Source organism: Geotrypetes seraphini, chromosome 3, assembly GCF_902459505.1.
Source record: "Geotrypetes seraphini chromosome 3, aGeoSer1.1, whole genome shotgun sequence".
NCBI classification, from domain to species: Eukaryota; Metazoa; Chordata; class Amphibia; order Gymnophiona; family Dermophiidae; genus Geotrypetes; species Geotrypetes seraphini.
Genome location: NC_047086.1, coordinates 134,496,360 through 134,516,730, shown reverse-complemented (window position 1 = coordinate 134,516,730; position 20,371 = coordinate 134,496,360). Strand labels below are relative to the sequence as shown.

At 41.3% G+C, this 20,371-nt stretch overlaps 1 protein-coding gene across 1 annotated transcript in view; it reads left to right on the top strand.

Annotated features, from left to right (window-relative positions):
* DRC1 (dynein regulatory complex subunit 1) overlaps window positions 1–18,503 on the top strand; it is a 152,204-nt gene extending 133,701 nt beyond the window's left edge. Inside the window, exons 15-17 of the mRNA XM_033935808.1 lie at window positions 2,920–3,066; window positions 9,673–9,775; window positions 17,590–18,503. Of these exons, the coding sequence (XP_033791699.1) occupies window positions 2,920–3,066; window positions 9,673–9,775; window positions 17,590–17,652 (313 nt within the window). The 3' untranslated portion in view covers window positions 17,653–18,503. The remainder of the gene's footprint in view (window positions 1–2,919; window positions 3,067–9,672; window positions 9,776–17,589) is intronic.
* The last annotated feature ends 1,868 nt before the right edge of the window (window positions 18,504–20,371 follow it).

Below are 20,371 nucleotides of genomic sequence, written 5' to 3'. Positions count from 1 at the left end.
CAACATGTTTCACCCGAAGAGGTTTTTTCAAGGCTTGTATCCCTGATAAAATAGAAAAACATTCAATCTCACTAAAGTGTTCTTAAACCAAGTGAAGGACTGTATACCCTCAAAAAGACGTTGTATAACTTATAGTGCTGTGGAGCATTGCTTTTCCCGGCACATGCACACATTCATGCCTCTTTTCTTGTGTATTCTGCGCATATGCCGATCACTATCACTAGCGACTCAACACATGTAAATTTAGCAAATCTTTGCTACTGTATGCCGACCTCATTTGCATGCATGATTTTTTGAGAATGACTCACGTTTTTTAAATCGCTACAAGACCGCCTGTGACCCGTTGGTTTTTAACGTGGATTTTTGAGAATCTGGCCCTCAGTATGCTATCCAGATACCTTTTACTGATAACGTAGGACAGATAGAAGGCTGTTCTAAATTATCCAGAGAAGGTATCTGGATAGAAGACTGAATATTGCCACTATTAGGATACGTTTCAGTGCTGAACGCCTTATATGGATATTTTGCACAGGCTATTATCCAAATAGTGGTGCTGAATATCCAAAAATACATAAATTCTAATGATAAGTGCTCAGACCCAAAAACGAAATGCTCCAACAGTGATATTACGCAGAGGTTGTACAAGGGACCATCATAGCTTCTTATCAGTCCCTGACCGCTCCTCCTGTGGTTATTAGTAACAATGTAATTGAAAAACGGATTCACTTAGCTGTACATTATCAGTAAAAGGTATTTGAATAGCAGACTGAGGGCCAGAGTACATTTATGTCTGCCATTTGCACAGGTAAACAGCACCTAAGCTTTCTAAAATTGATCCCTAAACTTACTAGTGGTTTCCATGATAAGTATTTTGAAAAGAATATGAAAAGTTTTTGCTGTCCCAAGTAATAAACAAGGACAACTACTGAAAATCTACAAATTGCTCTGTATAGGCATCCATGGAGTACTGCGTGCAATATACCATTTATACAAAATAGTGTTAGACATACTAGCTGTTAGACATACTAGCTGTTTCCTTTTTTCAGGACTGCCTGTTTATTCTTGGTGTTACTTTTTATGTGTATTCATTAAGGACTTGATTCTGTAAATGGCTTCCAAATTTGGGTGCAAAAAATGTGTGCTAAGTGCTATTTTATAAACAGCACTTGAAATTGAGCACCGTTTATAGAATAATGCTTAGTGCATTCAAACTGAATCCTGGTGTAAATCCCTGCACAGATCCTCCAAATTCTATAATAGTATGTATAAATCCCAGAACCATCCCTTACCCACCTAGGCCCGTTTTCAGATTTGTGTGGAAAAATTTACATGCACATCTTTATGGAACAGCAACTATAAATGTGTGCATGTAAAATACAGTTATTGACAATTAGCGCCAATTATCAATAGCGCTCAATATTTGTTGCAAATTGGCTCATTAAGCAGTTCAATTGTGCTCACAATTTGGGTGTGTGCAATTTTGAACAATATATATAGAACAATATATATAGATTATACGGTATATTTCTACTTTCCCTAAGAGAAGTACCTTAGAAGTGTAGTAGAATAAAGCCATGGCTGAGTGGAGCCAGTTGGTAGCTCTAAATTTTGAAAACAAATTGCTGTCAATTGACATATGACTAACCTTGTCAGGATCCGGATGTCAGAATTCATTTTCTGGGTAATATTTTTGTGAGCATATTCAGTTGTATCTCTGTGTTAGTTACCAGCAATGGTAGACTTACAGTATAAGAGGGGGTGCTAAAATGTTCTCAGCCCAATCAACTTCATAAATTCTGAGCATTATTTTGCCACTGTTGCTGAAAAGAGTATTCTAGTGCAATAGCTGTGTCATTCTGGATGGTAGGGAATTCTCCCCATATTTGTGAATTGTGCAGAAAGAATCCATTCCAGCTTTCTAACACCTCCTCCTTCACTAGAGGGCTCTGCTTCCCCCTTCAGTTTTCCCTTGTGCATGCGAGCTGGAAAGAGTCTTTCTAATCTGTATATTTCTTTATTTTCTCTGCCTTTTTCACATTTTTGGCAGCTTTTGATGCTCAGAGCTCCCTGGATAGGGGGTTAAGTTCTGCTTGCATGGAGAAGAAGCAGACTGAGGTCTGCAGCTGACAGGCCAATTCCTCTGTGGTACCTGTTAGCTAGCCTGCAGAAACTTTTGTGGAGCTCAGGGTCCAGTAGTATCCTAGAAGCTTTGCTTGCCTAATGGGTTACAGGGGCTTGAGCATAGGCTGTCAGGCATCCATAGCGGGCTCAGCAGGGCTCTTCAGGGTGATGACTGTGTTTTGACTCCCCCCCCTTTCACATGCACAGATCCGAGGTTGTGTGAGGATCAGTCAGACTTCAGTCTGACTGGCAGCCTGAAGATTTCAGTGTTTGAGGAACAGTCACATTGAGGCAGTGATTTCTTCTCCCAAATCCATCTTCTTTAAGAGCTGAGGCAGGCTGCAGCACATCTATCAGGAGAGGAGGGGGGAGGGGTTCTTAAAAAGCTAATTGTAAAGGTTTCTTTCCCTTCCTTTAGGGCAGGGGTGTCCAATGTCGGTCCTTGAGGGCTGCAGTCCAGTCGGGTTTTCAGGATTTCCTCAATGAATATGCATGAGATTTATTTGCATGCACTGCTTTCAATGCATATTCATTGGGGAAATCCTGAAAACCCGACTGGACTGCGGCCCTCGAGGACCGACATTGGACACCCCTGCTTTAGGGTTCCTCACCTCTAAAATCCCTTTTTCTGAATTTTTTGTTTTTAGGTGGACTGCTGGGCATGATGGACCACTGGTCTGACCCAGCAACGGCAATTCTTATGTTCTTATAATATGATCTAATGTATGCACATATTCCTTTAAATTATTTCAGCACAATAAACAAATTTCTGATTACTTTTTATTTATGATTGGTTAGAGAAAAATCTTTACAGACAAAACATAGTTTGTTAGAAGAGAGAGACAACAGTGAAGATGCTGCATATTGGGATGCCATGGCGAAAGTAATTCCTGAGTCAAAGCTAAAGCTTTGGAATGCATTGGAAGAAGCACTGGAGAAATATTAGTAAGTACACATGTGACTGTGCTGTATTATATCTCGCATTGCTTTTATTACGCTTACTGATATAATTTTCACTCAACTTGATTATACATATCACAGTGCCATTCATCACTATGTATTTGAATTTAACTCATGTCTTTACATTAGTAGCTGACTATGGGGCTCATTTTCAAAACACAAAGATGTCAAAAAAATGGCATAAAGTAGCATTTGGACCTTTTAATCGCCAAATCGTCCAAGTACCGATTTTCAAAACTGACTTTTTAGACATCTTGTAGGTCATTTTCCCTCTAGTACATCTAAATCTTAAGATAGCATTGTAGAGGCATGTTTTGGGTGAAATTAGGGCAGACTTAGGACTTGGACGTTTTGCAAAGACTATGAAACCTTTTTTATGATGTCCAAGGTGCCATTTAGACGTTTTGGGGCTCATAATCGAAAGAGAAAAACGTCCAAAAACCGGCCCAAGTCGGCACTTGGACGAACATTTCTCAAAAACGTCCAAGCGCCGAAAATAAAAACGGGTTTTGGACGTATTTCTAAACAACCTAGGCCTTCATAGTGCCGCTCAACGTCCAAAGCTAAACGGGGCGTTTCGGGAGGTGTGTCGAGGGCAGGATTGGGGGGGACGTGGGCCGGCTTAGACTTAGTCATACAGCATGTATAACTGAAAGTTATACAGCCCAGGATCGACGGAACTTGGACGTTGTGACTTAGACCATGTAAAACATGGTCTAAGTCACAAAAACCCACCTAAACTCACCAGATAAGCACTGCAAACACATAACACAGACCCCCATACACTACCCCAGTGATCACCAACCCCTCCACCCGCTTACAAATTTTATTCACAACTTTAAATTTCAGCCTCCAGACCATCATCACCTGGCCGCCTGGCATAGGAAAGCCTAGTCGTCCAGCCCAGAGCAAGCTTAAGTCATCTTGGGAGTGGGTTAGGGACCCATAGAGAAAAGGACCCATGCCCTTAAGCCCCTGTAATCACTGCATTGATACTTAAACATGTGCACTGCCCTATACACACCCAAAAACCTTTTTGACTGGCATATAAGTGACTCCTGCAGCCATAAGGGCTATTGGGGTGGTAGATAAGTGGGTCTAGGGGATTCTGGAGGTGGTTTGGGGGGCTCGCCATCATCTATAAGGGAGCTGTAATGAGGAGAAGCCATGGCACCCTTTATGTGAAGTTCACAGTGCCCTGTAAGGTACCCCACTATTTAGGTGGCATGTCTGGGTGTGCAGTCCATCACTTTGCAGACCCCTCCCACGTCCAACAGGGCTTGTTCTAGGCGTTTTGGACTTGGACGGAAAGTTGGACAGAAATGTGGTATAAAGATGGACGATTTAGCGGCTTGGACGATCAGATCGGCAGGACATATGATTAGACGATTTTCAAAAGTAAAAAAAAATTGGACGTATCTTTCGAAAATGTGTTCTAGGCTCTTTTTAACTTTGGAGGACTTGCGAGATGGACGCAAACGGACTTAGATGTCCCTTTCGATTATGCCCTTCCACGTGGTTTGTTTGTTTTTTATAATCTTTATTCATTTTTGAAAACACTTTCAATAAGTGAAAATATAATTAATTAAACATTTACACTTTAGACATCACTTAAGAATTTTACAAGATTCATACAAATCAATACCCATCCCCAACCCAACCTAATACTTGTTTTAAAAATATCCATAAATTTATCATAGTTTCAGAAATACACTATACATATTTTAAACATAAATTTCACATATATAATCATTCAAACTTATTTATCAATCCTCAAAAATACCTCCCTACCCCCCAATTTGCATCCTTACAAATAATCAATAAAAAACCCTTATATTCCAACCCCCCCTCCCTTCCTGGATGTGCATTTTATCTAACAACAAATCATAACTATAATAATTCTACAAAGGACGTCAATGGGCCCCAAATTAATTTAGCTGTACTTGTCATAATTAAAAAGAGACTTTTATATTTGTCTAGGGGAATCTTTAATATGAAAAATTGTACCACAAATTACTACTTAGACTTATTTGCCATTTAGACGTTTGGAGTTAGGCCTGTTTTAAAAGCGCATAAGGGCCAAAAAGGCATCCAAACTGACCAGATGACCACTGGATGCATGAAGGCATGACCTCCCCCAACTCCCCCAGTGGTTACTGACTCCCTCCCACCCCCCAAAGATATGAAAGAAACAGTACATACCAGCCTCTAGGACAGCTGCAGATATTATGGAACATCCTAGTAGAGCAGCAAGCAGGTGTCTGGAGTATGAGCCTGGTGGACGAATAGTGAACCATAGAGAGGAGGATCCAGGCCCTATCCCACCCTACCCACTACATTTATGGTGAAAAGTTTGAGGCTACTAATACCCAAAACTACTGTCTGCCATATCGGTAACACCTGAAGCCATATGGGCTATTGGTGTGGTAGACATGTGGGTATAGTAGGTTCTCTGAGGACAAGCAGGCAACATATTCTCACATATGTACAACGTCATCCATGGAGCCCAGCACGGACATGTACCAAAGTGTACTGTCACTTTAAAACTTCAGTACTGCCTTCCTGTCCGACAATGGCTCGCGGGACTGTCAGTTCATCGTTTTTCACGGAGTGAAGAAGTTGTATTTTTCAACACTCCTATGTGCGAACAAATTTTTCAGTTTTTTAAATTGTGTTTTTATTGCTGTTGTGCCTTCCCGAGCCTTTTCTCTTCATATTTTCTTTATTTTTGACAGCCTCCATAATTTTTTTCTTAATTTTGAAGTTTTCTTTTTCATGAGGATTTCGGGCAATTTTTGCCCTCCATCATCCCTGTGATCGTCAATTTGTTTTTGGCTTCAAATTCACTTGACCTTCCTTACCAAAGAGTCTTTTGATTTGGCATCAAAGGTCTTCCCATTCATGTCCCCGATGCCTAGTGGGTTCAAGAAGTGTACTCGATATAAAAGAACCATATCAGGTTCAGATTCACACAACTGTTCAGTGTCTTGGTCCTGAACAGCAAGACATTTCTTATACTTTTAAGAAGCTAGACACCTTCAATCTGAAAAGTTGTTTGGTTCCACCATGTCTGGGGAATCTGCACTAGTGTCCCAAGTGCCTCCAGCTTCGACATCAACGCCTGAATCAGCGTTGCAACCTCCAGTGCTTCCTCGAGGAGACGTTGGCTTTTCTTCTTTTACCCTTCATGCATTGGAATACCTCCAAAAAGAAGCTAAGAAGCATTGGCACTCCCCTTCTAGGCGAACCTTCACCTCCTCAACTTCAACAACACCTCAGAAAAGTTGCTCTCTCCATCTAGAAGACCTCCTCCACTTAGGCCCCCTTACCTCATTGTCGACCACAACAGGAGCCAACTTGGTACTGGCCACTTCACTGCAAGACTAGCTTAAATTTTTACTGAAGCAGGAGTTAGCATCCATACTGTAGTCTCAGACACTGCTTTCATCAACACTGCAAGCAAGCACCCTCTTGACATCAATCTTCTTCATGACTTTGACATTCAATGCTTCAACATCAAGCTTCAACACCACAATGTCTATCTACATCCCCATGTCTTGACTCCTTGATGTCGATCCTCTACTAAACATCATTCACATCAGGCTTCTATATTCAGACATATCTCCAGAACTTCAAAACTTCCCTTTGATGCTCCTCATTTCTCTCAAAGTACTCTTGACACACCAATCCTCTACAGTCTCAAGGCTTTTCTCAACATTCTCTGGCACTCTACTAGAAGATATCAAGAAGAAGTCGACCTTGATCTTTCTATCCATTTATCTGAGGTTGATCTGTCTGCACAATAATCATACAGTATTCCATCAGATCCTTCACCTCCTCTTCTTGGGAAGGATCTCCACCTAAAAGTCTCTCATTAACAGAATTTATAAGGCAGATGGGTCAAACTTTCTCCATCCATATGGAGTCTTAAAAAGAGCCTAGAGCGGAGCTCATGGAGGCTCTAGATTATGTGTAATGGTTCAAAGACTGTGTCAAACTTCCACTGCATAATCAAATAAAACAAACTCTCTTTAAGAACTGGGAGAATCAACTAGCCATGGTGTAGCTTCTTGTAAGTTAGATACACTATACAGACTGCAATCTACTCCTGACTTTGACAAACCACAACTACAACATCAGCTCTAAAATGTGTTCATAGCTTACGTTCGTACACTAGCACTCCTCCTGGTAGAGAAGGTAGAATGTTGGACAGATTTGGAAGATGTATTTTCCAATCTTCTGTGCTGACCAATTGTATACCAAATTATAATTTTTATGTGATTTTTTTTTTCTCTCAAGTCATTAATTCAATAACTTCCACAATTTCAGCATCATCTACCTTCTGATAAACAGGAATCCTTCACCAGCTGTGTACAGACCTCTCTGAAGAAAAAAAAAATAAATTCCTGGTCAGGTCTGCATTTGATGCAATGGACATTTCAACTAGCACTTCTGCAGGGTTTGTGCCAAAATATGTATGAGAAAAGACTTGAAGAAGGAGAGACAGGGAAAATATGGCACAGATATTTAAATACTTGAAAGCTATTAATGTACAAGCAGATCATTTTTAGAGATAGGGTAGTGGTGGAACTGGAAAACATGATGTGAGATTGAAGGGTGATAAACTTAGAAGTGACATCAGGAAATGCTTTTTTATAGAGGGTATTGGATACTTAGAATGCCCTCCCAGGAGAGGTGGTGGTGACAAAAACAGTGAGTGAATTCAGTAAAGCGTCAGATAAATAGAAGATTCCTATATAGAAAGAGGATGAAATCAAAGCAAAACTAAATTATTTTTACCTTTTAAAAAGGGCATAGAAGGATATAAGCTGCATGGAATAGCAGGTGCAATTTGACCAAACAGGTCTTTTTCTGCTGTCATTCCCCAGTAGGGAACCCGGTGCTAAATCATTCGTAGACGACCTGATTCTGGGTCAGGGTTTCGTACGTAGCAGAGTAGCTATCTCGCTGCGATCTATTGAAAGTCATCCCTTGAGCCAAGTTTTTATGAGATGTTATTTATTGGCTCTAAGCACATATAATTATTTAAATATTAAAAAAAATTAATTAGAAGGCCGATGAGGAGGCTGGCTACTTTCAAGCTCGAGCATTACATGAAATATGATACTCAAATGTAGCTGCTGAGGCCGTGTATGAACACTCTGAAAGAAAGCTTTTTGAAATGTTTTGCACAAAAGAAGATAAATTATCATGAAATGATATAAGCAATAAGTGATATTAAGAATATTTTTTTTGTTTAAATTTTTTAAAGTTAACAAAAATGCAGTACAGTATCTACACAAACAGCATTATTCATATATGCATTTATAATCAATCAAAATCCCCATAGCGTGATAACCCCCATCCCACTCAACCAATACCTTGCAAGAGAATAAAACCATGACATAAATATCTCTCTCCCACCCTCCCTCCCCCTGGGTGATATTAAGAATATTAAGATATAGGAGAGTGTGGTATTTATTGATTTTCTACATATTGATTATTGCCATTAATCAGAAGAATTAATCATTAAAGCCATCAATTTAGTGGTTCCAGGAAATGAATATGCACTCCTGTACTTCCTTCTAGGTATTATACAAAAGCTGCTGCATTTGGCAGAGCCTCTTATAAAATACAGAGAGAATTGTGCGTCCTGATCTAAATGCCTCAATTCCTTTCCCAACGTCCTATGCAAAATGGGCCTTCAAGTGTGGGAAAGTTAAACCTCTTGAAATAATAGGCTTTGATGCATTTGAAAAATCTTGATATTAATTTATTTATTATTGGAGAAGAGATATTTACTAAGCCATATACATATGGGTTAGAAATAGACACAGTTCAAGCATCCATTGTTATTCTGTAACAAATGATTAATTCTTTTGAGATTCTAGCATGTTAATTGTTAAACTAAAATGAAAGATATCTTTTGACATTATTTGTGCAATGTGTGGTAATTGTCAGATAATTCAACAAAACTTTCAAAACATACTGAATGTTAGATGTTGGCACAATATTCTTTTTAAATTGGTTTGGGGTCCGTTGGCATCGTATGTTACTTCTCTATAGCAGGTCTCTGATTATAAGTCAGGTTTTGCTTACTTTTATACACATCCAAAATAGGGTGGGGGGGGGGCATATTTCTGTCCTACTTTGACCCCAGGGTAGTTACACTTGGGGTGGGAGGAAGGGTGGGAAGATATTATTAATATGAAGAGGGTAAGGTTACTGAGCAAATAAATGTCACTATGTTTTATTGTATAATCATTGAGTGGGGGGGGGAAATGAGTGGTTATATATATAATTGTAAGTGGATGTGCTTAAATTGATGTTTTATGTGTTATATATTCATGTATTGCACTTTTGAAGTATAGAAAATCAATAAAGAATTATAAAAAAAGATGTTGGCACAGACGTAGTGCTATTTGTTATTGTTGTGAACATGGTCTTTCCTAATGCAGCTTGTTCATTTATAAGCCATAGCAAGGCTTCCATCAGGGAAGTACTTTACCAAACATCAACTATCAAGGACTGATAAAGAAGTAGAAATGTATTGCTGTAATGCATATTTATCACTTTGATTTTGTTTTCAAGCAATGTTCTAACTCAGAGGTCAAAGCTCCTGAAGGATACAGCCAGTCTGAGGCAGCAAAACTCAGAGCTGCGGGTGTTAATGCATCAATACCTCAACTCCAAGGTATGTAGGGAAGGGGTCTGGGTCAGCTGGGGACTTCCATAGGGGGAGATGTCAAAGTAATGGCAGCATTCAAGGATTCTCTCAAATAGGGCTTCTGATCGCTGGACTTGCTTGAACTGAGTTTACTTAAGATAGGGCAGATGCCTAAATGAAATAATTTTATAATAATCATTATATTAGCACTTTATAGACACATACAGTAAGTAAAGTATGTCATCCCAATCAAAATAGATTCCAAGCAATTGATTTATGAGATTTCTGGCTCTGTCTACTACTATAAAAATAAAAGTGCACTCTGAAGAAACTTCTGATATGGTGGATCTTGAATAAACTAAACTAAATTAACTACATCCTCTGACAATGAGTTCTAGAGTTTAACTATTCTTTGAGTGAAAAAAATATTTCCTCCTATTTGTTTTAAAAATATTTCCATGTATTTTCATTGAGTGTCCCCTAGTCTTTGTACTTTATGAAAGAGTGAAAATCAATTCACTGTTACTCATTCTACACTACTCAGGATTTTGTAGACATCAGTCATATCACTCCTCCCAGCCATCTCTTTTGTAAGCTGAAGAGTCCTGACCTCTTTAGTCTTTCTTCATATGAGAGGAGTTCCATCTCCTTTATTATTCTAGTCATTCTTCTTTGAACATTTACTAATTCTGCTTTATCTTTTTTGAGATATAGCAACCAGAACTGACCACAAGGTGAAGCCACACTATGGAGTGATTGTTAGGTGCCCTCGACTCGTGTTGGAGTCCTAGCGATTTGATGAACATCATCAAGTTTTTGTGGCAGACTACAGAAGTAGATTGCCAGGTCTGCGCAGTATAAATTTGATGTTGTCACTGTTGCCGAATAAAATGTGATCCTCTGCCTCCAACACTACCCATCTGCTACTGTCCAGATGGGTGGTACATTATTAGTCTGATATCTCTGCTGAAACCTGTCCACCTTGGAAGGCCCTGCTGGTAGTGAAACTACCGACAGCATAACTTTCAGCTTCTCAGATGCACGCAAGCCCCACTGGCACGACAAGCCCATTTATTATGACTGGAGATGGAGTGATACAGAGGCATTATAATAATCTTGGTCTTATTTACCAACAATTCCTAGCACACTGGGCAGACAATTTCAGTATATTGTCTAGAATGACACCTAAATCTTTTTCTCGGGTACTGACTTCTAAGGTGAACTCTAGTATCAGGTAACTATGATTTGAATTATTCTTCCCAATGTGCATCACTTTGCATTTATCCACATTAAATTTCATCTGCCACTTGGATGCCCAGTCTTCCAATTCCCTAAGATCTTCTTGCAGTTTTTCACAGCCTGCATATGTTTTAACAGTTTTAAATAGAGGTCACATGATGCTATAAGTGCAGGCAGACGTTGCTAGCCCGAGCTCCTGGGCCCCAAGTCAAACTTTCGGCTTTCTCTCTGCCTCGCGGTGCGCACAGAGCTGCTGCCCGATCCTTTTGCCGGTGGTGAGAAGCATGGAAAAATATTTTGCGTCTCCAATGCACCCGATTGCCTCCTGCTCCACTAAGAAGGATCGCGACCGCCCGAAAGTGGTGGAGTACAAGATGGCGGCTGGAACTTCGGCGGTGGTGAGCCAACTCTCTCCAGAAGCTCTCCAGGACATTACATAGGCTGTGGGGCTGGTGCTGCAGCCCAGCCTTGATCGCTTATCTGAACAGTTATAGCAGCTGGAATCTACCATCAATGAAAAGCCCGCCGTACTACAGACCTAGAAAATAGAGTGTCCGGCCTGGAAGACACTCAGGGGACCCAGACTACATCACTACAGGCGTTGACCGAGCTTACTCAACGTCAGGGCGACCGCCTGGAAGACCTGGAAAATAGGTCCCGTCGGTCCAACCTTAGATTTCTGGGATTCCCAGAAACAATAGAGGGCTCGGCACTGATACATACCCTGGAAGCCTGGTTGCGGGATACGTTCCTCATGCGGGGAGATGTGGGCCCCCTTCGTATAGAACAAGCGCACCGCATGGGCAGGGAATGCACTGGAGAAGACAGACCATGCATGATTATTGCCAAAATACTTAACTACAATCATAAAGTTGAAATCTTGTGGCAATATAAACACCAACGAGATAAGTTGAAATATGGGGACGCAGAGATTCACATTTTTCATGATTATTCGGCAGCCTTGATGGAAAAGCGAAAATTATTCTATCCCCCTATGTTCCAATTTTGGCTGAGCAGAAAGTGTGTTTCATGTTCATTTACCCTGACACTCTGAAATTGCAACACCAGGGCCAGTGGCACTCCTTTGACTCCTCTCTGGCCGCGGCGGACTACCTTAATACTCATTTGCCACCACCTTCCAGTCCTACAGGTTGAGGCAGCTCTCGGTGGAGCCTTGGGCTGCCCTTCGCTGGCTGGCATTCGCTAGTGGCACTGTGATGGTGCTTTTTGGCATATGTTTGGACTGCTTATCACTTTGCAGTTGTAAATGTTGTTCTTTTATTACTTGTTACTTGGCTTCTGGATTGTATATTTCTATATAATGTTTAGTTAGAGTGACACTGTTTGAGATCACCTTGTCTTCTAGGACTTTATTCTTGTCTCTCCGGTATATTGTAGACTTGGGGCTCGGGCCCTTACACGCCTGCAGAATCACCTTGGGGTGGTTCTGTTGATGTGTCTAGCACAGAGGGAGGGGTTGGAGAGAGTTTGGGGGGGTGGGACAGGGAGGTGGAGGGTGGTGGGAGGAGGGGAGAATAGCTGGGAGGTATTACTTTTTGTGTATATGCCTTCTTAGTTTATTCATTTCTGAGGGGAGGGGTTCTGCTTTGCAAAGAGTCTTGAGTGTTGCTTCTGGTGCTGGGGGGATTCCTGGCGCATCAGGCCTTTCAGTGTGCTGGCCTGGGGTGCTGGGGAGCCCACATGACTTCTTTGGTCTAGGTTGAGAGATGCCAATATTTTCTATTTTTGTCTATCCTGGGTAAGGCTGGGAACCTGGAATAGTTATGTCGATCTAATACTCACAAGGTATTGTTTTGACTTTCTTGGTTCCCCATGTCCTTAGCGAACACTTTAAGGATCATGTCCTGGAATGTGTCAGGCATTACATCCCCTGTTAAACGAACGAAAATCCTGAATCAGCTTAAGCGCCATAAAGCAGACATGGTTTGTCTGCAGGAAACTCGATTAAGAGATCTTGAACACTCTAAATTGGGAAAATCCTGGGTGGGGGTCGTTTATGCGGCTTCTTCCCCTCAGAAGCGGGCTGGAGTGACAGTTTTAATTCATAAATCCTTTCCCTATAAAGCACATCTAGTAGAAAAAGACCCACAGGGCCGGTTTTTACTGCTCTTTATCACTGTGGGCACTTATAGTTTTTATTTGCTAAATGTATACGCTCCCAATGTATATAATCACTCTTTTTTTGAACACCTTGTGGCTCTGTTGATGGTGCGCGTGGCTGAGCCGATATACCTTGCGGGAGATTATAATCAGGTACTTGATCAGAGTTGTGACCGGTCTAACCCAGGGATTTCATCTGTGGGGATGAGTCAGCATGGGATTCCTTACCTGTGTGCGACGTTAGACTTGGTGGATCCTTGGCGCTTGCTACATCCTAAAGAACGCGATAGATCCAGAGCCCATGTTACGCTTTTCAGAATTGATTATATACTTGTCACTAGTTCTTCTTTTCCTAATATTGATGCGGCAATGATAGGACCCTCGGTTATATTGGATCATTCCTTGATTTGGATTGATATTAATGTTGGCTTTGGAGTTAGAGGTCTCTCACGCTAGTGATTTCCTAGTTACTTGTTTAAGGATGAACATTTTCAGACCTTCTTGTTACAGAAGTGGGAAAATTATTTGGAATTTAATGGTCAACATCTAACTGAACCGGACTTATTTTGGAATACAGCTAAAGTAGTTCTAAGGGGGGAGTGTATAGCATATGTTATAGCTCAGAACCGTAGGTTGTCTAGGGGAATTATTCGTTTGGAACAAGATTTGGCTACCGCAAAGTGTAATTATACAGCCCATCCAAACCCTGCGATGAGGGAACACTTAGGCCCTGATTCTGCAAAGTGCCGTCCCGATTTTAGGCAGCTGTAGGCATCCTACAGCTGTCTAATCAACCAATCGGGATGCACGTTTTTTTGTTTTTTTTTAAATGCTCCCCAGGCAGGCCGCCTATATTGAAGGCGCCTCTGGGAGCCTAGGGAGGCTCGCAAGACGCCTAAGCTCGCCTAAGGGCCTTAGGCGAACCTAGGCGGCCCTATGCATCTCCCTAGTAGAGGAAGAGACGCTTAATGCTGGCCTACATTGTAAGTAGATACGGCCGCTATACTTATCGCGGCAAGGGATCTTCCTGCCGCAATAAGTATAGCGGCCGCGGCCACCTGTCCGATCACCAGCAGGAGGGTGGCGAACCCCTCCTGCCGGAACACCGCCCCCCGAAACTCCCAATCGCTGGCAGGAGGGTGCCGAACTCCTCCTGCCGGAATTCCGCCTCCCCCCCAAACTCGCAATCGCTGGCAGGAGGGTGGCACAATATCCTATATTTGCCCCGGTGAGGCAGACATGGCGCTGGACATGCAGTTGTTTGAAACTGTCTTCTAAGATTGCTCCTTTTCTCATGCTTCAAGGAAATGGGGACTTTTTACCGGGTATACAATCTGCATCTTTTCAGCGGTGGGCAGCTTTGGGCTTCCAGATGTACCCAGAAGAGGGTCGACTTGCTTCTTTTGCTTCTTTACAACGTACATTTGGGCTTCCAGATGTAGACAATTTTGCATATTTTCAAGCCCGACATTATGTTCGCTCTTTGTCTGCATATCATTTGACGGACACTTGTCATGAAACTCTTTCTGAAATGTTTAGTTTGTCTGCACAACAATTGATCCCTCTTCGCTTTCATCATGTGGGCATTCGTGACAGTCAATCTAGCCCTAACTTTGCTGTTTTAGTAGCAACCTGGGCTGAGGATTTATAGTGTGTTATTACCTCCCACCAGCTGCAGCAAGTGATGAAAAATTTGAGAAAGGTGTCCTCCAACATTCAGCATTGGGAATTGCAGCTGAAGTTTACGCTTTGTCTATACATTTCACCAATTCGAGCTTGCCGGATGGGCATTTCCCAGTTCCATTAATGTCCCAAATGTTCTCAGGCACACGCCTCACTGGGACATATGTTATGGTCCTGCCCTCACATTCTTCAGTTCTGGCATTGTTTGGGAACTTATATTACCTCTCTCTGGGGTCGGCAGTGGACCCCGACGCCCAGAGCATTATTTGGTTTCTATGATATTGTCACACCTAGACCAAAAGGCCTTTCAGCTTTTGTGACTCGAGCCATGTTGCTTGGAAAAAAAGCAATATTGACACAGTGGCTGGCTAATGATGCTCCGACTTACAGTCAATGGAGAACTTTGATGATTGTCCGTGCCTCCTTGGAATGTAGACATTTTACCGATCTAGACACTGGGCTGGGTCAACGATTTACTTTGATCTGGGTACGCTTTTGGTTGACTCTTATACCTATGGCCCGGAGTAGACTCTTGAACCTGTAATTTGTGTTGTGCTGGACTTCCTACACTCAGAGACTATTATTGTGTTTATGTATCTGGTTGGGGGGCTGGGGGGTGGAAAGGAGGGATTGTTTTGTTCACAAATGTAAGTACTTTGTTCTGTTTTGCTATGGATGTTTCTATGCACATTGAAAATGAATAAATATATTTAAACATAACAGTTTTGAATAGTTTTGTGCCATCTGTAATCACCTCACTTGTTATTCTGATTTCCAGGAACATTTATAAATATGTTAAATAGCATCAGTTCCAGCACAGATCCCTGTGGTTCTCCATTATTCACCATTCTCTATTGAGAAAAATGGCCTTTTAACACTAACCTCTGTTTTCTGTCCAATAAACAATTCGTTTAAAAAAAAAAATTTCTTTATTCATTTTTAAAACTTCAATTGTGCACAAAAGATGATGCATTTACATAAAATATTATCATTACAGCACAATATACTTACTAGAATAAAAACAAGACTTATTTTCTCCCACCCATTTCCCATTAACCAACACCTCATAAAAATACTTGTAATCACCCCTTCTATACTTCTTAACAAATGCCAAAACATACCCCCCTCCCCAGATGTGCATGTTTTCCTCAGTTATACAAATAAATCAATCTTTACTATATTTAGTTAATGGTTCCCAAACTTCCATAAATTTTTTATAATATCCCTTCTGAATGGCCATAAACTTTTCCATTTTAAAGATATAACATAGAGATTATAACATAGAGATTACCTTAAAAGGTATCTCCCTCGTTGGTAAACTCGGTTCCTCCCTCCACTTCAGAATCGCTCAGTTATGGAATAGTTTCCCTTCCCCTCTCCGCAACTTGAGCCCCCTTCTACCATTCCGTAAGCTTCTGAAGACCTGGCTCTTCTCCAAAACATAACCTCATCCCCTCCCTAGTATTATCACACCTAACCTCTCTTCTTACCTACTTCTATAAATCTACTGGAGTTCCGTTCCTTCACTAACCATGTAAACCGTGTCGAGCTCCACCTGTGGAGATGTTGCGGTATATAAACCCAAGATTTAGTTTAGTTTAGTTTAGTTTAGATTCTCACCAGAATGAATAATTTAATCTATCCCAATTTTTCCAATTCTTTAAAATAAGATGCATGGCAACTCCCGTCATTATAAACAAAAGTTTATTATTTTTTGCTGAAATTTGACTTTTTGCCCTCATAGATGTTCCAAATAAAATGGTATCATATGATAATGCCACTGGATTTTCTAATAAATTATTAACCTGATCCCAAATCAATCTTCAGAATTTTAGTATCAAAGGACAATAGTATTGTAAATGATCTAACGTCCCAACTTCCAGATGACAATGCCAACATCTATTAGATTTAGAACTATCTACTCTAAGCAAACAAACAATTCCTAATGCACAAAAACACATTGCTTCCTATTTCATGACTTCTCAGAAGTCTCTTATGAGAAACAGTCAAAAGCTTTCTGAAAATCTAGATAAACTACTTAGTTTATCCACATGTTTATTCACATCTACAAAGAAATGAAGCGAATTGGTGAGACAAGTCTGCCCTTGGCTGAACCCATGCTGACTCTGTCCCATTAAACCATGTCTGTCTATGTGTTCCGTAATTTTATTTCCAGGTTCACCGAGATTTCTTTTAGTTCCTCCACATTGTCTCCCTTGAAAACCATTTCTGGTACAGGTAGATCTCTTACACCTTCTGTAAAGATCAAAGCAGTCTCTCCGCCATGGCCTTGTCCTCCCTGAGCTCTTTTGGTCCTTCGTGATCTAACGTTCTCATAGATTCCATCACAGGTTTTCTGCTTCTGATGTACATAAAAATGTTGTTACCATGAGTTTTTGCTTCTGTGGCAAATTTTTCTTTATATTCTATGAGCCTTCTTTATTAATGCTTTGCATCTAACTTGCCAGTATTTATGTTGCCTCTTATTTAAGTTTTAGTTATGTAAACATATTAATGTAATGTATTAGCTAGATTAAGTAAGAAGGGTGTTTGAGAGAGACACAGATAGAATAGATGTCAATTGCACATACTAGTGAGTGATATGTCCCTGTATGGGAAGAATATTTGTTAGCTCTCCTTCAGCCCTTTTGGATCCATAGTGGTATATTACAAAAACCACTAATTTATATGGACATATTTAAACAGTAACCATGTAACTGAATATTGTTCTCATAGATTAGGAATACAAGTCTGTTTTATTTGCACTTATGATTCTTACTTTATCTTCTTGTTTTCAGGTGAATACTGAATTGCAAGTCCCCCCTTCTCAAGTGCTTCAGTTGGACTTTTATCAAGCATAAGATAATGCAACAGAACAGCATCTGATGCTTTGCATACTGTATTATGGATGTGATCATTATTCCAAACTGCGGAGAGAGCAGTAGGAACTTTTGTCTATTTTTCATAAATCTAACATAAAATTCATGCACTCTGTGTTTTTATTTTTATGTATCATCAAACCCTAGAAAACTGCTTACACTTTCAAAACAGTCACCCTTATGTTTCTCACTGAAACTCTCCACACGTAATTTATGGTTCTCAGCACCACCACCAGGGATTCAATACACTTTCATAGTCCACAGCTTTATGTGTCAGCTCCTCATTGAACCCTGTTTCAAAATTGTTTTATTTTAATTTAATAATATACTTTAAGAAATACTTAACTTTGTGGTCGGGATATAGGGATATTAAGCCAACATGTTTCACCTACAATGGTTTTTACAAGGTAATAATACCTTCCTGCTTACAGCCATTAATTTTGATGATGGCTGTAAGCTGAGAAATGGTGCTTTCAAATTTTGGCCCTGCTGCAGTCACAAAATTTACATTCCTTTTCATCCTGCTGGATGGACTAGTCAACACAAATGGGTTGTATCCCATCCTGATCAGCAGATGAAAATGGAGAAACTGATTTATTCCAGTGACATCACTAGTGTAGGGGCTGATGCAAACTGGAATTCCTTAGTTTTTCTTTACCTCCAGCAGATGGTAGATAAACCGATACAGCAAAATGCACAGATGGACTTGACACTCCAAGGCACAGTCCACTGTCTCCATTTTAGTGGTCAAGTGCCAGGGCCTTTTACTCAGGAGGTTAAGTCTACAGATCTTACTTCATTAGAGCCAAAAGCGTTAGTCTCCTAATCTCAAACTTTAGTCAACAGGCTTGGCTTAGCATGGCGAGTTGGTGGTGGAACCTATGCTGCCACTATTAGCAGTGTTAGCAGGAAAGGGGTAGTTTGCAGGTTCCCTCCACTTCTCACTAGGTTCCAGGACAGAGCTAAAAGAAAAGAGAAACAGCTGTTAGGCTCTCTTTATTTCCTTGATCTGGAGACAGTGGTGTAGTAAGGAAGGGTGTGGTCCGCCTGGGCATCATCTTGTTGGAGGCGCCAAAACCCATCCTCCTCTCCACCCTCTGCTCCTATCTGCCGCCCGCTACGCGTGTGCACTCCTTCCCTCGTACCTCTTTAATTTTCCCGGGGGGGGAGGGAGGGAGAAATGCTGCTGCACCTAATTGGGGAGAGGGAAGGAGGGAGAAGGAAGACCAGGGAAGGGAGAGGAGAAGAGAGATGCCAAGCCCATGGGATGGAGGGGAAGGAAAGGAGATACCAGTCCATGGAGGGGGAGAGACGGGAAGGAGACAGATGCCAGACCAGGGGAAAGGAAGAAAGGAGGGAGAGAAAAGAAGGTGAGAAAATGCCAGATAATGGAGGGGGAGGAAACGATAGGAGAGCAGAAAGATGCCAGGGCATGAGGGAGGGAATGGAAACTAAGGAGACAGATGCAAGACTAGAGGGAAAGGAAGGAGAGAAGATGCCAGAGGGGGAGGGAGAGATAGAAGGAAAGGAGAGAGATGCCAGGCCATGGGGTGGAGTGGGAAGGAAAGGAGAAGATAGAGATATCAGAACATAGGGGAGTATAGGGGAAGGAGTGGAGACAGAAAAATGGAGAGGGGATGAAGCTGAAATGAATCATGTACAAAGGAGAGAAGGGGCACAGGACAGACAGTTTATTGAAGGGTCATAGAAAGAGGGAAGATGCTATATGGAAGAGAGAGGGCTGACACTGGATGGAAAGGACAGAGAGGGCAATAGATGGAAGGGGCAAGAGAGAGTGTGAACAGTAGATGGAAGGGGTAGAGAGAGGGGGACAGACGCTGAATGGAAGTGTGGGGCAGGGGGGAAAACATTGAATGGAAGGGGGGTGAGAGAGAGGAGCAGACCCTGGAAGGAATTGGGGAGGCGAAAGAAAAAAGGGCACATGCTGGATTGAGAGAAGAGGATAGAGTTAGATACTGGAAGGGGTGAGGGAAAGAGGTGGCAAGCTATAGGTAGAAAATGAAAGAGGGAAATTGAGGACTGAATAGTAAGAAAGAATTTAGACAGAGGCAGAAAATAAATTGAGAAGGAAGACCAAGGAAGAACAGGAGGGAGGGAGAGGAGAGAGAGATGCCAGAGTAGGGGGGAAGGGGAGGAGACAGATACCAGATCTGAGGGAAGAAAAGGAGGAGAGGGATGCTAAAATCTGCTGAGATGGAGAGAGATGGAAGGGAAGAAGACAGATGTCACACCATGGGGGGAGCAGAGAGAAGTAGATGGATGCCACACCAATGGGGGGAGGGGAGGGAGAGATGGAAGGGAGAGGCAGACAGTTTCTGGAAGAGGCATAGAAAGAGAGCAGATGCCATATGGAAGAGGCAGAGAGAGGGCAGACAGTGGATGGAAGCATTTTGATTCCTTCCTGCTTTGTATTTGATTCCCCCTCCCATTGTATTTTCCCTTTCTAGAAACACTTTATTATTTTAAGATGGATTTCCTACCTTCAACCCTTTTGTTCCAGTCAGTCCTGTTAGTCTTTTGTTTGTCACCCTTTTTTCTTTTTAAATTATTTTCTTATATAAATGATTTTAGATTGTTAAACTGCCTAGAAGTATGATAGGTGGTATATCAAATTTTTAATAAACTTGAAACTTGAAGATGAGGAAAGCAGAAATCAGACAACAAAGGTAGAAAAAAATGT